This window comes from Somniosus microcephalus, chromosome 5 (assembly GCF_052327205.1).
Source record: "Somniosus microcephalus isolate GS21.2 chromosome 5, FLI_Smic_1.0, whole genome shotgun sequence".
Taxonomy (NCBI): Eukaryota; Metazoa; Chordata; class Chondrichthyes; order Squaliformes; family Somniosidae; genus Somniosus; species Somniosus microcephalus.
The window spans coordinates 5,544,134-5,565,235 of NC_140991.1; the positions used below are offsets into that span (position 1 = coordinate 5,544,134).

Below are 21,102 nucleotides of genomic sequence, written 5' to 3' on the forward strand. Positions count from 1 at the left end.
CTTTCTGTTCCGGAGAGATCTCTAAATCATCCTGAGAGGAAGGAATTAACCTGGAGTACAGATTGTCAGTGTTTGACAGCTTCAAACAGCTGTGAAAAGCTGATATTTCATCTATCAAAAGGTCTTGACAGATGAAATATCAATCTGTGATGTCACCTGTTGCCGGGTGGCCCTTAATTGGCCTGCTGAGCCCGCTGGGTGGGCTCAACAAGGTCAATCAAGTCAAAATCGCGTGGGTTGGCTAGAACTCGATGGAGGTGGGACTACAACCCCGAAAGTTGTAGTCCCGCCTCCTACCCGCCTCCTCATTGAAATTCCAGCCCAGAGAGTACAAAAGTGTGGAAATTATGATGAACCTGTATAAAACAATGATTTGGCCTCAACTGGAGTATTGTGTCCAATTCTGGGCACCACACTTTAGGAAGGATGTAAAGGCTTTGGAGAGGGCGCAGAAAAGATTTATTAGAATGGTTCCAGGAATGAGGAACTTCAGTTATATGGATAGACTGGAGAAGCTGGGGTTGTTCTCCTTGGAGCAGAGAAGGTTGAAAGGAGATTTGATAGAGGTGTTCAAAATCATGAGGGGTCTGGACAGAGTAGATAGAGATAAACTGTTCCCATTGGCAGAGGGTTCGAGAACCAGAGGACACAGATTTAAGGCGATTGGCAGAAGAACCAAAGGCGACATGAGGAAAAACATTTTTACTCAGCGAGTGGTTAGGATCTGGAACTCACTGCCTGAGAGGGTGGTGGAGGCAGACTCAATCATGGCTTTCAAAAGGGAGTTGGATAAGTATCTGAAGGAAAGAAATTTGCAGGGCTGCGGGGAAAGGGCGGGGGAGTGGGACTGGCTGAAGTGCTCTTGCAGAGAGCCGGCACGGGCTCGATGGGCCGAATGGCCTCCTTCCGTGCTGTAACCATTCTATGATTCGATGATACAGCGATTACACACACCGTGCAGGTACGGGTTTGACGACTGATATTGAATTCTGAAGATTGCTGTCCTACCGCATGACAGGGACCCCACGATGCTCGCTGCCAACAGAAGCAAGGTGATGAACTTCATCCTGTAGGGACAAGGAACAGGAGAGTCGGGAGCAGGTCATGTCATTCCACTTAGTTTATTTAGCAGAGGTACCTCCTGTGTATTTTCTGACTCATTCTACTTCTGAATTTCAGCTAAGTATCTGTTCAACACACTGTGACGTTCCTGCTCAGAGGCCACATACTTTAAATTTTAGGCACCGACAGGTGAGGTGGGGGAGTGTTTGATGGGACAGTGTAGAGAGAGCTTTACTCTATACCTAACCCGTGCTGTACCTGCCCTGGGAGTGTTTGATGGGACAGTGTAGAGGGAGCTTTACTCTGTATCTAACCCATGCTGTACCTGCCCTGGGAGTGTTTGATGGGACAGTGTAGAGGGAGCTTTACTCTGTATCTAACCCCGTGCTGTACGTGTCCTGGGCGTGTTTGACGGGACAGTGTAGAGGGAGCTTTACTCTGTATCTAACCCCGTGCTGTACCTGCCCTGGGAGTGTTTGATGGGACAGTGTAGAGGGAGCTTTACTCTGTATCTAACCCGTGCTGTACCTGCCCTGGGAGTGTTTGACGGGACAGTGGAGAGGGAGCTTTACTCTGTATCTAACCTGTGCTGTACCTGCCCTGGGAGTGTTTGATGGGACAGTGTAGAGGGAGCTTTACTCTGTATCTAACCTGTGCTGTACCTGTCCTGGGAGTGTTTGATGGGACAGTGTAGAGGGAGCTTTACTCTGTATCTAACCCGTGCTGTACCTGTCCTGGGAGTGTTTGATGGGACAGTGTAGAGGGAGCTTTACTCTGTATCTAACCCGTGCTGTACCTGCCCTGGGAGTGTTTGATGGGACAGTGTAGAGGGAGCTTTACTCTGTATCTAACCCGTGCTGTACGTGTCCTGGGAGTGTTTGATGGGACAGTGTAGAGGGAGCTTTACTCTGTATCTAACCCGTGCTGTACGTGTCCTGGGAGTGTTTGATGGGACAGTGTAGAGGGAGTTTTACTCTGTATCTAACTCATGCTGTACCTGTCCTGGGAGTGTTTGACGGGACAGTGTAGAGGGAGCTTTACTCATGCTGTCCCTGCCCTGGTAGTGTTTGATGGGACAGTGTAGAGGGAGCTTTACTCTGTATCTATCCCGTGCTGTACCTGCCCTGGGAGTGTTGGATGGGACAGTGTAGAGAGAGCTTTACACTGTATCTAACCCGTGCTGTACCTGCCCTGGGAGTGTTTGATGGGACAGTGTAGAGGAAGCTTTACTCTGTATCTAACCCGTGCTGTACCTGCCCTGGGAGTGTTTGATGGGACAGTGTAGAGGAAGCTTTACTCTGTATCTAACCCGTACTGTATCTGCCCTGGGGGTGTTTGATGGGACACTGTAGAGAGAGCTTTACTCTGTACCTAACCCGTGCTGTACCTGCCCTGGGAGTGTTGGATGGGACAGTGTAGAGAGAGCTTTACACTGTATCTAACCCGTGCTGTACCTGCCCTGGGAGTGTTTGATGGGACAGTGTAGAGGAAGCTTTACTCTGTATCTAACCCGTGCTGTACCTGCCCTGGGAGTGTTTGATGGGACAGTGTAGAGGAAGCTTTACTCTGTATCTAACCCGTACTGTATCTGCCCTGGGGGTGTTTGATGGGACACTGTAGAGAGAGCTTTACTCTGTACCTAACCCGTGCTGTACCTGCCCTGGGAGTGTTTGATGGGACAGTGTAGAGAGAGCTTTACTCTGTACCTAACCCATGCTGTACCTGCCCCGGGAGTGTTTGATGGGACAGTGTAGAGGGAGCTTTACTCTGTATCTAACCCGTGCTGTACCTGCCCTGGGCGTGTTTGACAGGACAGTGTAGAGGGAGCTTTAAACTGTATCTAACCCGTGCTGTACCTGTCCTGGGCGTGTTTGACAGGACAGTGTAGAGGAAGCTTTACTCTGTATCTAACCCGTGCTGTACGTGTCCTGGGAGTGTTTAATGGGACAGTGTAGAGGGAGTTTTACTCTGTATCTAACTCATGCTGTAGCTGTCCTGGGAGTGTTTGATGGGGCAGTGTAGAGGGAGTTTTACTCTGTATCAAACTCATGCTGTACCTGTTCTGGGAGTGTTTGATGGGACAGTGTAGAGGGAGTTTTACTCTGTATCTAACTCATGCTATACCTACCCTGGGAGTGTTTGAAGGGATGCTGTAGAGGGAGCTTTACTCTATATCTAACCCGTGCTGTACCTGCCCTGGGCGTGTTTGACGGGACAGTGTAGAGAGAACTTTACTCTGTACCTAACCCGTGCTGTACCTGCCCTGGGACTGTTTGATGGGGACAGTGTAGAGGGAGCTTTACTCTGCATCTAACCCGTGCTGTACCTGCCCTGGGAGTGTTTGATGGGACAGTGTAGAGAGAGCTTTACTCTGTACCTAACCCATGCTGTACCTGCCCCGGGAGTGTTTGATGGGACAGTGCAGAGGGAGCTTTACTCTGCATCTAACCCGTATTGTACCTGCCCTGGGAGTGTTTGATGGGACAATGTAGAGGGAGCTTTAATCTGTACCTAACCCGTGCTGTACCTGCCCTGGGAGTGTTTGATGGGACAGTGTAGAGGGAGCTTTACTCTGTACCTAACCCATTTTGTACCTGCCCCGGGAGTGTTTGATGGGACAGTGTAGAGGGAGCTTTACTCTGTATCTAACCCGTGCTGTGCCTGCCCTGGGCGTGTTTGACAGGACAGTGTAGAGGGATCTTTACTCTGTATCTAACCCGTGCTGTACCTGTCCTGGGCGTGTTTGACGGGACAGTGTAGAGGAAGCTTTACTCTGTATCTAACCCGTGCTGTACCTGCCCTGGGAGTGTTTGATGGGACAGTGTAGGGGGAGCTTTGCTCTGTATCTAACCCGTGCTGTACCTGCCCTGGGAGTGTTTGATGGGACAGTGTAGGGAGCTTTACTCTGCAGCTAACCCGTGCTGTACCTGCCCTGGGAGTGTTTGATGGGACAGTGTAGAGGGAGCTTTACTCTGTATCTAACCCGTGCTGTACCTGCCCTGGGAATATTTGATGGGACAGTGTAGAGGGAGCTTTACTCTGTATCTAACCCATGCTGTACCTGCCCTGGGAGTATTTGATGGGACAGTGTAGAGGGAGCTTTACTCTGTATCTAACCCGTGCTGTACCTGCCCTGGGCGTGTTTGACGGGACAGTGCAGAGGGAGCTTTACTCTGTATCTTACCCGTGCTGTACCTGCCCTGGGCGTGTTTGACGGGACAGTGTAGAGGGAGCTTTACTCTGTATCTAACCCGTGCTGTACCTGCCCTGGTAGTGTTTGATGGGACAGTGTAGAGGGAGCTTTACTCTGTATCTATCCCGTGCTGTACCTACCCTGGGAGTGTTGGATGGGACAGTGTAGAGAGAGCTTTACTCTGTATCTAACCCGTGCTGCACCTGCCCTGGGAGTGTTTGATGGGACAGTGTAGAGGAAGCTTTACTCTGTATCTAACCCGTGCTGTACCTGCCCTGGGAGTGTTTGACAGGACAGTGTAGAGAGAGCTTTACTCTGTATCTAACCCGTGCTGTGCCTGCCCTGGGAGTGTTTGATGGGACAGTGTAGGGGGAGTTTTACTCTGTATCTAACCCGTGCTGTACCTGCCCTGGGAGTGTTTGATCGGACAGTGTAGAGAGAGCTTTACTCTGCATCTAACCCGTGCTGTACCTGCCCTGGGCGTGTTTGATGGGACAGTGTAGAGGGAGCTTTACTCTGTATCTAACCCGTGCTGTACCTGCCCTGGGAGTATTTGATGGGACAGTGTAGAGGGAGCTTTACTCTGTATCTAACCCGTGCTGTACCTGCCCTGGGAGTGTTTGATGGGACAGTGTAGAGGGAGCTTTACTCTGTATCTATCCCCTGCTGTACCTGCCCTGGGAGTATTTGATGGGACAGTGTAGAGGGAGCTTTACTCTGTATCTAACCCGTGCTGTACCTGCCCTGGGAGTATTTGATGGGACAGTGTAGAGGGAGCTTTACTTTGTATCTAACCCGTGCTGTACCTGCCCTAGGAGTGTTTGACGGGACAGTGTAGAGGGAGCTTTACTCTGTATCTAACCCGTGCTGTACCTGCCCTGGGCGTGTTTGACGGGACAGTGTAGAGGGAGCTTTACTCTGTATCTTACCCGTGCTGTACCTGCCCTGGGCGTGTTTGACGGGACAGTGTAGAGGGAGCTTTACTCTGTATCTAACCCGTGCTGTACCTGCCCTGGTAGTGTTTGATGGGACAGTGTAGAGGGAGCTTTACTCTGTATCTATCCCGTGCTGTACCTGCCCTGGGAGTGTTGGATGGGACAGTTTAGAGAGAGCTTTACTCTGTATCTAACCCGTGCTGCACCTGCCCTGGGAGTGTTTGATGGGACAGTGTAGAGGAAGCTTTACTCTGTATCTAACCCGTGCTGTACCTGCCCTGGGAGTGTTTGACAGGACAGTGTTGAGAGAGCTTTACTCTGTATCTAACCCGTGCTGTACCTGCCCTGGGAGTGTTTGATGGGACAGTGTAGGGGGAGCTTTACTCTGTATCTAACCCGTGCTGTACCTGCCCTGGGAGTGTTTGATCGGACAGTGTAGAGAGAGCTTTACTCTGCATCTAACCCGTGCTGTACCTGCCCTGGGAGTGTTTGATGGTACAGTGTAGAGGGAGCTTTACTCTGTATCTAACCCGTGCTGCACCTGCCCTGGGAGTATTTGATGGGACAGTGTAGAGGGAGCTTTACTCTGTATCTAACCCGTGCTGTACCTGCCCTGGGAGTGTTTGATGGGACAGTGTAGAGGGAGCTTTACTCTGTATCTAACCCATGCTGTACCTGCCCTGGGAGTATTTGATGGGACAGTGTAGAGGGAGCTTTACTCTGTATCTCACCCGTGCTGTACCTGCCCTGGGAGTATTTGATGGGACAGTGTAGAGGGAGCTTTACTCTGTATCTAACCCGTGCTGTACCTGCCCTGGGAGTATTTGATGGGACAGTGTAGCGGGGGCTCGAAGCTGACACTATTTGCCTGAAATCAGACAATTGCATTGCTATGATTAATGGCCCTCATGTTCATGAGCAGAATAAAGATTACTCAAACAGTTCATCGAAAAATACACAATAATCTGTAAGACAGATTATTACTAGCCTTTTATTACTGTGTTCCACACTTTCTTCTTCCTTGCTGCATCCTGATTGTGTTGAGATGGAGATATATGGAATAAACGTGGGTAAGTGGAGTTTAGATACAGATCAGCCATGCACTAATAGAATGGTGGAACAGGCTCCAGGGGCTGAATAGCCGCCTCCTGTTCCTTTGAAATGAAGACACAAATCTACCCCATTCTTTCCATGGTGGACATCCCAGAGGAACCAATAGGGTGGTGGAGATACTGAATGGAGCGAGAGAGGGAGGAAGCAGGTGGCAGCCTATGCATGTTTCCAGAGAAGGTCTTTGGGAAGCTTTTGAAAATAGGTGGGCAGCTGACAAGATGGACGGTGTTGTGGGACGGAGTTTAAGAGGGGCGGACATGATCCAGATGAGCGATTACCGGTGTTGGAACTGATGGTGCAGGAGAAAGTCAATGAGGTAGATTACGGAGAGGCTTGAGGGATTTGAAGGCATTGATTCCTTAACCTACAGTCTAAAAGTCAGCATCACCTACCCATTGTCTCCTGATGAACATTATCTTCTCTCCTACTCTTCTCCACACTGCTGTCTCAGCCCAGCACTTTGGCTTCTCAATTAAAGTGAGGCAGATGTCCATTGAATCTTGGACTACACCAGTGCAGTGGGGAAAGAGTTAAACTGACATCGCTGGCAGTTTCACTAAATGGTGTAATAAAGACAATAATCTCAGTAGTAAGCTTTTTCTAAGTTGGTAACATAGTCGGATGTGGAAACCATAAGAGGCCTAAGAGGATGTAAGTTCTGTTCTGGCAGGAAAGTAAAACAATGAGTTGGAAGTAAAAGAGGCCAAGAGAGGCAGGAAAGGAGGGCAATGAGTCAGAAGTACAATGTTGATGAGACCCATTTGGCATAAACAGAGGTCATAGGTGCAACAACAGCTTGAGGGATAATGGCCGATAATAAAGGCGGTACTTTAATGTAACGCAGCATAGGCAACCAATCAGTGAAGATGCATGTGGGCAAAGGTCCAATCAGGTGGCAGGAATGAATTTTGACATGTGTATTGTAATGTATAAATTGTAGTGTTTGCTGCACCAATTTGGAAAAGTCTGTCTAAGACAGAGCAGACTGTCTCCCCACCGGTGTAATAAAGACAACTTGATTATCGATCTAAAACCTTGTGTCGAGTGTTGGTTTAAAATACTCCACAACAATTGGTATCACGAACAGGATCCACGCGCACGGGAGGCACGGGTGAGTGAAGCTGAGCCAAAAACGTGAGTACTTTTAAATACCACGTACAGTTAGGGCAAGGCAACACCGTCTCATGTCCACTGCCCCCTTTGGAATCAAAGAACTAAAAGGTTTGAATCGATAAGTCAAGCGGTCTTGGGGTTAGGATGAAACGTGCGGAAGTATAGGCGTGGTGTGAGTTGCAAGTAGTGCGTTAACTTTGGAGAAAATGTCTGAAGCATACCCCTGACAATTCGAGTTGCAAGTAGTGCAGGAAGTTTAAGCATACCTCTGACAACAAATTGTTGCAAGTATGGTCTCACTCTGCGAGAGTAAGTAAGGGAGGTGCCTCTGACAACTGCGGTTGCAAGTCCCGTCTCACTCTGCGAGAGTAAGTAAGGGACGTACCTCTGACAACTGCAGTTGCAAGTACCGTCTCACTCTGCGAGAGTACGTAAGGGACGTACCTCTGACAACTGCAGTTGCAAGTACCGTCTCACTCTGCGAGAGTACGTAAGGGACGTACCTCTGACAACTGCAGTTGCAAGTACCGTCTCACTCTGCGAGAGTAAGTAAGGGACGTACCTCTGACAACTGCAGTTGCAAGTACCGTCTCACTCTGCGAGAGTACGTAAGGGACGTACCTCTGACAACTGCAGTTGCAAGTACCGTCTCACTCTGCGAGAGTAAGTAAGGGACGTACATCTGACAACTGCAGTTGCAAGTACCGTCTCACTCTGCGAGAGTAAGTAAGGGACGTACATCTGACAACTGCGGTTACAAGTACCGTCTCACTCTGCGAGAGTAAGTAAGGGACGTACCTCTGACAACTGCGGTTACAAGTACCGTCTCACTCTGCGAGAGTAAGTAAGGGACGTACCTCTGACAACTGCAGTTACAAGTACCGTCTCACTCTGCGAGAGTAAGTTAGGGAGGTACATCTGACAACTGCGGTTACAAGTACCGTCTCACTCTGCGAGAGTACGTAAGGGACGTACCTCTGACAACTGCAGTTGCAAGTACCGTCTCACTCTGCGAGAGTAAGTAAGGGACGTACATCTGACAACTGCGGTTACAAGTACCGTCTCACTCTGCAAGAGTAAGTAAGGGACGTACATCTGACAACTGCGGTTACAAGTATCGTCTCACTCTGCGAGAGTAAGTAAGGGAGGTACCTCTGACAACTGCAGTTACAAGTACCGTCTCACTCTGCGAGAGTAAGTAAGGGACGTACATCTGACAACTGCGGTTACAAGTACCGTCTCACTCTGCGAGAGTAAAGTAAGGGACGTACATCTGACAACTGCGGTTACAAGTACCGTCTCACTCTGCGAGAGTAAGTAAGGGAGGTACCTCTGACAACTGCAGTTGCAAGTACCGTCTCACTCTGCAAGAGTAAGTAAGGGACGTACATCTGACAACTGCGGTTACAAGTACCGTCTCACTCTGCGAGAGTAAGTAAGGGAGGTACCTCTGACAACTGCAGTTGCAAGTACCGTCTCACTCTGCGAGAGTAAGTAAGGGAGGTACCTCTGACAACTGCGGTTGCAAGTATCGTCTCACTCTGCGAGAGTAAGTAAGGGACGTACCTCTGACAACTGCAGTTGCAAGTATGGTCTCACTCTGCGAGAGTAAAGTAAGGGAGGTGCCTCTGACAACTGCAGTTGCAAGTATCGTCTCACTCTGCGAGAGTAAGTAAGGGACGTACCTCTGACAACTGCAGTTGCAAGTATGGTCTCACTCTGCGAGAGTAAAGTAAGGGAGGTGCCTCTGACAACTGCAGTTGCAAGTATCGTCTCACTCTGCGAGAGTAAAGTAAGGGACGTACATCTGACAACTGCGGTTGCAAGTACCGTCTCACTCTGCGAGAGTACGTAAGGGACGTACCTCTGACAACTGCAGTTGCAAGTATGGTCTCACTCTGCGAGAGTAAAGTAAGGGAGGTGCCTCTGACAACTGCGGTTGCAAGTATCGTCTCACTCTGCGAGAGTAAAGTAAGGGACGTACATCTGACAACTGCGGTTACAAGTACCGTCTCACTCTGCGAGAGTACGTAAGGGATGTACCTCTGACAACTGCAGTTGCAAGTATGGTCTCACTCTGCGAGAGTAAAGTAAGGGAGGTGCCTCTGACAACTGCGGTTACAAGTACCGTCTCACTCTGCGAGAGTACGTAAGGGAGGTACCTCTGACAACTGCAGTTGCAAGTCCCGTCTCACTCTGCGAGAGCAAGTAAGGGACGTACCTCTGACAACTGCAGTTGCAAGTACCATCTCACTCTGCGAGAGTAAGTAAGGGAGGTGACTCTGACAACTGCAGTTGCAAGTATCGTCTCACTCTGCGAGAGTAAGTAAGGGAGGTGCCTCTGACAACTGCGGTTGCAAGTATCGTCTCACTCTGCGAGAGTAAGTAAGGGACGTACCTCTGACAACTGCAGTTGCAAGTACCGTCTCACTCTGCGAGAGTAAAGTAAGGGACGTACCTCTAACAACTGCAGTTGCAAGTCCCGTCTCACTCTGCGAGAGTAAAGTAAGGGACGTACCTCTGACAACTGCGGTTGCAAGTACTGTCTCACTCTGCGAGAGTAAGTTAGGGAGGTACCTCTGACAACTGCAGTTGCAAGTATCGTCTCACTCTGCGAGAGTAAGTAAGGGACGTACCTCTGACAACTGCAGTTGCAAGTACCGTCTCACTCTGCGAGAGTAAAGTAAGGGAGGTACCTCTGACAACTGCAGTTGCAAGTCCCGTCTCACTCTGCGAGAGTAAAGTAAGGCAGTTACCTCTGACAACTGCAGTTACAAGTACGGTCTCACTCTGCGAGAGTAAAGTAAGGGAGGTACCTCTGACAAATGCAGTTGCAAGTACTGTCTCACTCTGCGAGAGTAAGTAAGGGAGGTACCTCTGACAACTGCAGTTGCAAGTCCCGTCTCACTCTGCAAGAGTAAGTTAGGGAGGTACCTCTGACAATATTCCGGGGTACAGAATCTTCAGGCGAGACAGAGGGGGAGGTATAAGAGGAGGGGGTGTCACAATATTAATTATGGAGTCAATTACTGCAGTAAGGAGGGATGACATATTAGCAGGTTCCTCTAATGAGGCCATATGGGTGGAGCTTAAAAACAAAAAGGGGGCAAGCACTTTGCTGGGAGTGTACTATAGGCCTCCAAACAGTCAGGGGGAGATAGAGGAACAGATATGTAGGCAAATCTCAGAGAAATGTGCAAATAATAGGGTAATAATAATGGGGGATTTCAACTTCCCCAATATTAACTGGGATAGTCAGAGTGTGAAAGGCACAGAGGGTGTAGAATTCTTAAAGTGCATCCAGGAGAGCTTTTTGAGCCAGCATGTAGAAGGTCCAACAAGAGAGGGGGCGGTACTGGACCTAATTCTAGGGAATGTGGCCGGCCAAGTGGAAGAAGTGCTAGTAGGTGAGCACTTTGGTGACAGTGACCATAATATGGTGAGATTTAAGGTGGTCATGGAAAAGGACAGGGATGGGCCGGAAATAAAGGTTCTAAATTGGGGGAAGGCCGATTTTAATAGGATAAGGCAGGATCTGGCCAAAATGGACTGGGATCAGCTACTTGTAGGAAAATCCGCATCGGAGCAATGGGAGGCTTTCAGAAGGGAGATTGAGATCATACAATGGCAACATGTTCCCGTAAAGGTCAAGGGTGGTTCCAAAAACCACAGGGAACCTTGGATGTCAGGGGATATACGAGAATGGATTAGAAAAAAAAGGAGGGCTTTTGGCAGATACAAAAGGCTAAAGACGGAGGAAGCCCTAGAGGAGTACAAAAAGTGCAGGGGGATACTTAAAAAAGAAATTAGGAGATCAAGGAGGGGCCATGAAATAACACTGGCGAGCAAAATAAAGGAAAATCCTAAGATGTTTTATAAGTATATTAAGGGTAAGAGGATAACTAGGGAAAAAATAGGGCCCATTAGGGAAAAAGTGGTAATCTGTGTGTGGAGCCGGAAGATGTAGGAGGGGTTCTAAATGAATTTTTTGCATCTGTTTTCACTATGGAGAGGGACGATGTAGACATAGAAATAGGGCGGGGGGACTGTGATATGCTTGAACATATTAACATCGAGAGGGAGGAGGTATTGGTGGTTTTAGCAGGCCTAAAAATGGATAAATCCCCAGGCCCGGACGAAATGTATCCCAGGCTGCTGTGTGAGGCAAAGGAAGAGATTGCGGGGGCTCTAACACATATATTCAGAACCTCTCTGGCCACAGGGGATGTGCCAGAGGACTGGAGAACCGCTAATGTAGTACCATTATTCAAGAAGGGGAGTAGGGAAAAACCGGGGAACTACAGGCCAGTGAGCCTAACATCAGTGGTAGGAAAATTATTGGAAAAAATTCTGAGGGACAAAATTAGTCTCCACTTGGAGAGGCAAGGATTAATCAGGGATAGTCAGCATGGCTTTGTCAAGGGAAGATCATGTCTGACTAATTTGATTGAATTTTTTGAGGGGGTGACTAGGTGTGTGGATGAGGGTAATGCAGTGGATGTGGTATACATGGATTTCAGTAAGGCCTTCGATAAAGTCCCGCACAGGAGACTGGTCAAGAAGGTAAGAGCCCATGGAATCCAGGGTGCCTTGGCACATTGGATACAAAACTGTCTTAGTGACAGAAGGCAGAGGGTGATGGTCAAAGGTTGTTTTTGTGACTGGAAGCCTGTGGCCAGTGGGGTACCACAGGGATCGGTGCTGGGTCCCTTGCTGTTCGTGGTCTACATTAATGACTTGGATATGAATGTAAAAGGTATGATCAGTAAGTTCGCGGATGATACAAAAATTGGTAGGGTGGTAAATAGCGAGGAGGGTAGTCTCAGTCTGCAGGACGATATAGATGGGTTGGTCAGATGGGCGGAACAGTGGCAAATGGAATTTAACCCGGAAAAGTGCGAGGTGATGCACTTTGGGGGGACTAACAAGGCAAGGGAATACACAATGAATGGTAAGACCCTAGGCAAGACGGAGGGTCAGAGGGATCTGGGTGTGCAAGTACACAGATCCCTGAAGGCGGCGGAACAGGTGGATAAGGTGGTAAAAAAGGCATATGGGATACTTGCCTTCATTAGCCGAGGCATAGAATATAAGAGCAAGGAGGTTATGATGGAGCTGTATAAAACACTGGTTAGGCCACAGTTGGAATACTGTGTGCCGTTCTGGTCACCACACTACAGGAAGGATGTGATCGCTTTGGAGAGGGTGCAGAGGAGATTCACCAGGATGTTACCAGGGCTGGAGCGCTTCAGCTATGAAGAGAGACTGGGCAGATTGGGTTTGTTTTCCTTGGAGCAGAGGAGGCTGAGGGGGGACATGATTGAGGTGTACAAAATTATGAGGGGCATAGATAGGATGGATACTAAGGAGCTTTTTCCCTTAGTAGAAGGGTCAATAACTAGGGGGCATAGATTCAAGGTAAAGGGCGGGAGGTTTAGAGGGGATTTGAGAAAGAACTTTTTCACCCAGATGGTGGTTGGATTCTGGAACTCACTGCCTGAAAGGGTAGTAGAGGCAGGAACCCTCACAACATTCAAGAAGCATTTGGATGAGCACTTGAAATGCCATAGCATACAAGGCTACGGACCAAATGCTGGAATATGGGATTAGATTAGACAGGGCTTGATGGCCGGCGCGGACACGATGGGCCGAAGGGCCTCTATCCGTGCTGTATAACTCTATGGGCTAGATTTTCAGTTGCTAGCGCCAGCAGTTAGCGCCTTAAGAGAAGTGATTTTCGGGCGCTATGCGTGTAGTGCCCGTGCGCAGTGCAGTTTGCGCCCCGCCCCAAATTAAGTTGCCCGTTAGCGCCGGCGCAAAGTTTAGCGCCCGCCCGGATGCGCGCGCAGAAAATGACGTCACATCCTCGTGCAACGCCCTTTGGCCGCCCCGATTCCAAACTTCAGTCGGACCGCCCCATTGTGCGGCTGGCGGCCGGAGCGTTTGGAAAAAGGAACGCAACACAACCAGCGCGGGCCCCGGGGGGCGCAAATTAAAGGGGACGTGCTCTCCAGTATAAAGGCCAGCCTTTTTTCAGAAAACACTCTTGTGCAACGCATTTCTGGAGACACAACAAGGAGGATAGCTAACTGGTTTCAAGCAGCAAGAGCTCAGGTATTTTTGGACTCAGGCCAGAGCGCTGCAAGTGGCCTTTTGGAAATTTGAGTGTTTGCCAGGATTTGATGGGGGTTGCATGGGGTGCCAACGCGGAGCTGCAGCTCCATGTCCGTAGGGCTCGCAGACGCATTGTGAGAGGGGCAGCCCTGGCTAGAGGCAGAGGGGGCTACAGGCGTCGGCCACGTAGGCCTTACCCAGTCAGGCTATACCGCCAGCAGCGCTCCTACCTAAACATGAGTGCCGCGCGATGTGTTAAAAGGCTCCGATTCCGAAAGGAGGTGATTGCAGAGATCTGCCACCTGCTTCGCCGAGATCTGCGGCCAAAGCTCAGGTGCAGGACGTCTCTGTCGGTGGAAGTGAAGGTGACGGTGGCATTGAACTTCTATGCCACCGGCTCCTTCCAATACGCTGCTGGGGACATAGCAAACATCTCCCAGTACGGCGCGCATCGCTGCATCCGCCAGGTGACCGAAGCACTGTTCAGAAGGAGAAGCCAATTCATCTCCTTCCCCATGGCCCTGGAGAGCCAGCATCAGCGCGCATTGGGATTTTCCAGACTCGGGGAATTCCCCTTGGTGCAGGGCGCCATTGACTGTACGCATGTGGCTTTGCGGGCCCCCCTGGAGCATGGCGAGCAGTATCGCAACAGGAAGGGCTACCATTCTCTGAATGTGCAGCTGGTGTGTGACCACAAGCAGCGCATCATGGCAGTCAATGCCAGCTTCCCAGGCAGCAGCCACGATGCTTTTATCCTGCGGCAGAGTACTGTGCATGACATGTTCCAGGCACAGCCTCCCCCAAGAGGATGGCTACTCGGGGACAAAGGCTATCCTTTGTGCACCTGGCTCATGACCCCGCTCCGCGCGCCCAGGACCGCTGCTGAAGAGGCCTACAACGAGAGCCATCAAACCACCCGCAACATCATCGAGCAAACTATTGGGGTCCTCAAGCAGCGGTTCCGCTGCCTTGATCGCTCCGGAGGAGCTCTCCAGTATTCGCCGGACCGGGTCTCCCAATTTGTGGTGGTTTGCTGCATGCTACACAACCTGGCTATCCGCAGGACTCAGGCACTGCCACCTGACGTTGGACCAGCACCTCAGGAGGAGGAGCAGGAGGAGCATGAGGAGGAGGAGGAGGAGGAGCAGGAGTACGTTCCCAGGAGGGAGCGACCAGGGCCAAGGGCCGCACGACGCCACCTTATTACACGGTACTTCTAAGCCCCCTGTCAGGGAATGGCCAGGGGCCATGAGGGAAGATGAATGCAGCCGCTCCGCAAGCCCTCAGCCGGCGAAGCCAACAAACACTAAGAAGAACAACCATGGAGACTGCATGAATAAAGATAATTTTTTATTACACAAAAATGAAAAGCCCTTCCCACATGAATCCCCAAAAACAATAAACGGGCCCCACAAAAAGCCCAACAAACGACTCACTCCCACAAACTGGGGAGGAGTCACTCCACCTTTCTTCAAACCGGGCCTCAACGTCGGCCTAACGCAAAAAATAAGCCCTCCAACAACACAACCATGGGCAAAATAAAGATGGCCACCGCCATATAAAAGGAAAGCTGGCCACACCCTCTACTGAGTGGCCCGCGAGGGCGAGACCTTGCCCAGCCTTTTGCCTCCCCTGCCCGGCCTGCTGCTCCTTCGCAAGCTCTGCCCAGTGGCTGCTGCGAGGCTGGGGGAAGGCGCCTGAGGCTCAGATGCCCTTCCGCCAGATGCCGCTGGGGGGCGGCCTACATGGCGTTTGGGCCTCGAGGGGCCGTCTGCTGAGTGGCGCACCTGAGCCTGGCCACCATCAGCTGCAGCCGCTTGCCCTTGACGCCCCAGTGGGGGAATGGCGGCGACGGATGGCGCAATGTGGGCCAGCTGGCGTCTGGGATGCGCTGGCTGGTGCTGTGGCGCGGTGGCACTCGGCCGGGCCCGCACTGCAGGATCCGCAACAATCAGCCGAGGGGCGGCTTGCTGGGATGGTCCAGCGCGGCGGCTGCCCTGGCGATGCCTGCCTGAGACAGCGTGTGTGGCAGCAGTGAGTGCCCCTGTTGTCCTGGTGTGCGCGCGCATCACATCCGCCAGGGTCTTGACGGCATCAGTCAGCATGCGGCCACTCGCGGCAGTTGCTGCCCCGAACTCGAGCACACTGGTCGCCAGCGACTCGATGGCCTCAGGCATGCGCCCCACCACGCTCATGAGCTCCGTGTGGCGCCGGTCCGAATCCTCGGCCATCTTATCCAGCTTCCGCACCTCCTCCGAGGTGAAGGTGTCCGGACTGGAGTCGCGACTCTCCCGCTGGGGAGGAGGGGGCCGAACTAGGGGACCCTTGCCACGTTGGTGGCGGCGAGTGTGCCGATCAGCAGCACTCCCCTCTGATCCTTCCCCCCTTTGGGGGGAAGGCCGCGGGCCATGCGCATGGCTCCTGGGTGGCTGGACGCCACTGGTCCCAGAAGCTGCATTGCCCTGCGACAGTTCCTCCAGGCACTCGTCCAGTGAGGAGGTGTCAAGCATTTCCTCCTCTCCTGCGGGACGTGACTGTTCCCCCAATGGTCCGGCTTGCTCCTCCTCCTCCTCCTGCTCGGAGGTGCTGTCACTGGCAGCTTCAGGGTCCTGGTCGTCACCAGCTGAAAGCAGGAATGCACAAGAGTAGCTTCAGAGTGAGGAGACGGCGTCAGCGAGGGAGTTAGGACTGGTGGCATTCAGCGCATTGGTGGGACAGTGGCAAAGGAGGTAGCTCGGATGGGCCAGTGCGACGCGAGAGGGCCAAAAGGCGAGGTCCTTACCATTGCCGGGCAGTGGAGGGTCGGATACTCCGCACGCTGTGGGGACGATCACACGGGCTCCCATGAGCACACACACGCGCTCCTCCAGCCGAGTGAGCTTCTGCAGCTTGGCGCGGCCACCCCTGGCACGGGCCTGGCGATTAAAGGCTACTTTAGCCTGCAAGAGAAAGGACGGGCTGTAAGTGCGCAGTGAAGCCCTGATGTAGTGTGCACTGCCTCCCATGGTGGAATAGCTTGGCCAAAGTGTAGCCCTGATGTAGTGTGCACTGCCTCCCATGGTGGAATAGCTTGGCCAGAGTGAAGCCCTGATGTAGTGTGCACTGCCTCCCATGGTGGAATAGCTTGGACAGAGTGAAGCCCTGATGTAGTGTGCACTGCCTCCCATGGTGGAATAGCTTGGACAGAGTGAAGCCCTGATGTAGTGTGCACAGCCTCCCATGGTGGAATAGCTTGGCCAGAGTGTAGAGTGCTGAATGGCCAATTGATGCTCATGACTGTCCCAATGCTGCTGGCTGAGGGCTGGCCAATAGGACTTTCAGCTCCCTTTGCCCATCATGTCAGGTGTACATGCAAGAATGAGGAGGAGACTGGAAAGGCTACTCACCCTCACAATCCTGGTCAGGTCGTTGTATTTTTTACGACATTGTTTGTGGGTCCTGGGGGCATCGCCGGTGAACGTCACCCTCTGGGCGATCTGCTTCCAGGCTTTGGTGTAATCGTGGTGGGTTGGATTCCTCCCACTCTCTGGGAACAAGATCTTGCGCCTCACCTCCAGAGCTGTGACCATTATGTCCAGATCACCCTCTGAGAAGCACAGGGCACGCTGACGGGCCTTCTCTGGCGTTGCCATGACTCCCTGGGGCTGAGCAGCAGTGTTGAGGCCTCTTTGCAAGGCTGCAGTGTGCAGGGCGTGGCAGCAGACCAATTCGTCCCTTCCCCCTTTAAGAGCTGGTCGGCGCCACGGGGTCTGCTGTCAGTCCAAAAATGACCGCACCCGCGCTGCGCCCCGCCTGGGCGCTATCCCTCTGGACCGCCGGCTTAGCGCCTAAAGATAGTAGTGGAACGCCTCTTTTAGCGCTCCACCAACCTCTTAGGGCGAAGCCACTGAATTCCCGGCAACGGGGCGCTACTTTGGGGCGGGCGCTAACTTCGGGCGGGCGCTAAGGTTAGCGCCCCAAAACTGCCTATACTGAAAATCTAGCCCTATGACTCTATGACTCTATGGCCTAGAAATTCAGTGGGCTTTGCACCCAGTTAAGGCCCAAAGAGGGCCTCTGCGCCAGTATAGGAGGTTGCGCTGATATTGAGCTCGGTGGTAATGGCGGCGGTAGCCGGTAGCGCTGCGCCAGCACCGATGACGTCATCGGTGTGCGCAGTGCCCCGTTTCCACCCCGATGCCGGCCCGACGCCCATATTCAGTTGCCGCCGCCTCCTCCGTGGCGGCCGCTACTAACATCCGGAGACCAGGGCCTTACTGCAGCCTTAGTGGGGCGCATAAAGGTGGAGGTGCGGCCGGCCGCTTTTTCGGCGGCCGCCTGCCCGCACCTCCTTCCCCGGCCTCCTCCACCACCCCCCCCGCGGCATTGCCGGCTGCTTTCCGCGAGCCCGGCACTTCTCCGTGGTGCCGGGCTCATTTGCCGGCACAATCCAGCGGCGATCTCCCCGTTGCAGGCACCTCCACCTTAAGAGAAGGAGGAGGCCTGCAGTACCGCAGCCTGCCGCACCGCATCGGGTGGCGCAGCGGCACCTAGAGCGCTGAAATTCAGTTTCAGCGCCCCAAGCAGGGGCGGGCACACCCTGGAACAGCGCCCGGTTCCGACTTGGGGCGCAAAAACTGAATATCTCACGGGCGCAACTGGCTCCACGCGCAGTGCTAACTTTTGGGCGCAAGCCAGCTGGCGGGCCCAAACTGAATTTCTAGGCCTCTGACTCTAACTGCAGTTGCAAGTCCCGTCTCACTCTGCGAGAGTAAGTAAGGGAGGTGCCTCTGACAACTGCAGTTGCAAGTATCGTCTCACTCTGCGAGAGTAAGTAAGTGAGGTGCCTCTGACAACTGCAGTTGCAAGTATCGTCTCACTCTGCGAGAGTAAAGTAAGGGACGTACCTCTGACAACTGCAGTTGCAAGTCCCGTCTCACTCTGCGAGAGTAAAGTAAGGGAGGTACCTCTGACAACTGCAGTTGCAAGTACTGTCTCACTCTGCAAGAGTAAGTTAGGGAGGCACCTCTGACAACTGCAGTTGCAAGTATCGTCTCACTCCGCGAGAGTAAGTAAGGGACGTACCTCTGACAACTGCAGTTGCAAGTATCGTCTCACTCTGCGAGAGTAAGTAAGGGACGTACCTCTGACAACTGCAGTTGCAAGTCCCGTCTCACTCTGCGAGAGTAAAGTAAGGGAGGTACCTCTGACAACTGCAGTTGCAAGTACTGTCTCACTCTGCAAGAGTAAGTTAGGGAGGTACCTCTGACAACTGCAGTTGCAAGTATCGTCTCACTCCGCGAGAGTAAGTAAGGGACGTACCTCTGACAACTGCAGTTGCAAGTATCGTCTCACTCTGCGAGAGTAAGTAAGGGACGTACCTCTGACAACTGCAGTTGCAAGTATCGTCTCACTCTGCGAGAGTAAAGTAAGGGAGGTACCTCTGACAACTGCAGTTGCAAGTATCGTCTCACTCTGCGAGAGTAAGGGACGTACCTCTGACAACTGCAGTTGCAAGTACTGTCTCACTCCGCGAGAGTAAGTAAGGGACGTACCTCTGACAACTGCAGTTGCAAGTATCATCTCACTCTGCGAGAGTAAGTTAGGGACGTACCTCTGACAACTGCGGTTGCAAGTACCGTCTCACTTTGCGAGAGTAAGGGACGTACCTCTGACAACTGCGGTTGCAAGTATCATCTCACTCTGCGAGAGTAAAGTAAGGGACGTACCGCTGACAACAATTAACCATGGGAAGTGAACAACTCGAGTGGGGTCTCTGACACGCTATTTAGCGGACAAAAATAAAAGATTAATTGACAAGATGGATGAATACGATGGGCAACAGAATGACCCATCAGTAAAACAGAGAGAATGGTGGGTTAAGGAAACAAAATTAAAGGAAAAAAAGGCCATCATTTTAGTGGCTCGCGCATATTCTAAGTTGAGTCAACGGACTCGAATTTGGACCAAAAACGGGTGTCAAGATTGTACCCGAGTACCAGTAATTTAAGAAAGGGAACAAGGAAAAAATTAAAGTTTTATCGACACAGATGCTATCAGCTTCTGTCCAAACAAGTAAAACACAGGATTTGCTGAGTGAAAGGAATCTTAAAAGGAATGCTGGAGTCTCAGTTTGTGTGAAAGTGTGTGTTAAAAGTGTGGAAGTATTCTGTCTTTGAAAAGAAAATGTCTGTCGTGTTTGTTTTAGCTCCACCCACTCTTTTGTACAGAGAGCTAAAAGCTGTTTAACCCTTCGAAGACTTGTCTTGAAGGATGGACAAGCGTGTGTTGTTTTAAGTTTGTTAATTGTTTTACAAAAGATAAGCTTCAGCCTTGAGGTCACAGTCGCCAGTGTGCCTGGAAGAAAATGAAGCTATGGTTTCTTTCTTTTTCAAGTGGTACTGGTTAGTTTAAAAAAAATTGATCTGGATTGGAGTTATGAGGTTAATTAACCTATTAAAACCAGACTTTTATTGTGGCCACAGTGAAATTCTGGTTGGTGTAAATTTGTGTAGACCGCATTGAATAAGGTATTTAATGGTCTGAAACCAGACTTTAAAATATTTACAGTCTTGGATATAGCGAACGGGTTCTGATCTATACCATTGGCAGAGGAATCACAAGGGAAATTCGCCTTTACTGTTGGGGATAGACAGTATACATGGACCAGGGTCCCACAGGGGTTCCACAATAGTCCAAGTATATTCCACCGTGTACTGAGTCAAGCCTTAGACGAGTTAGACCTATCAAAGTACCAGAGCGCCCTACTCCAATATGTTGATGACATAATGATTGCACCAGAGGATGCCAAAGGACACATGGGAGCATTACTAGCCACCCTCCAGACACTTAAGAAAGCTGGCTTTAAATTGAACCCCAAAAAGGCACAGGTTGGACTGTCCAAAGTAAAGTATCTAGGGCACGAGATTAGCCAGGGGTATAAGGCACTCCCGCAGGAACCAAAGGCAGCCATAAAAGGTATGCCAAGGCCAGTGACCGTCCGGGGAGTGAGGAAAGTGTTGGGACTATTTAACTACTGCAGGAGTTTTATATCAGACTTTGCAGGGAAAATGGAGCCGATTTAACGGTTAGTTAAAGGGGGAGACCCGCCACTGATAAGATAGAATGGGAATCGGAGCAGGACGAGGCTTATGCAAATTAAAAGCAGCCCTGACGTCCGCACCCGCACTAGGATTGCCAAATATAGTCAAACCATTCCATATATATTATAGTATAGACGGGAACTTCTATAACACTGTAGTCACCTAAGGGTATGGTGGAGATATGAGGCCAATTGCCTATTACTCCACCCAACAAACCCCCGTGGCTAAAGGAATGGCGAGATGCATGGCGGCCCTCGACTGCGCCACATGGGCGGTACGATATGCGAGCCCATCACTATGTCAGGACAGCTGATATTACACACGTAACACACAGTGGTGGACCTGCTAAACACAGGCAAAATGAAGGCTATATCAGACAGAAGGAGGGCGGCTTGGGAAGCAGTATTGATACCCAAGGACAGATCAGTCCAGATTATAAGGGAACATAGAGTCAACCCCGCAGAGGGAATGCTATCAGAGGGTGAGGCAC

At 51.3% G+C, this 21,102-nt stretch overlaps 1 protein-coding gene across 1 annotated transcript in view; it reads right to left on the reverse strand.

Annotated features, from left to right (window-relative positions):
- Nucleotides 1-21,102, reverse strand: part of LOC147116836 (fucolectin-4-like) — a 58,826-nt gene that overhangs the window by 33,215 nt on the left and 4,509 nt on the right. Inside the window, exon 2 of the mRNA XM_085987091.1 lies at nt 1,009-1,067. Within this exon, the coding sequence (XP_085843217.1) occupies nt 1,009-1,066 (58 nt within the window). The 5' untranslated portion in view covers nt 1,067. The remainder of the gene's footprint in view (nt 1-1,008; nt 1,068-21,102) is intronic.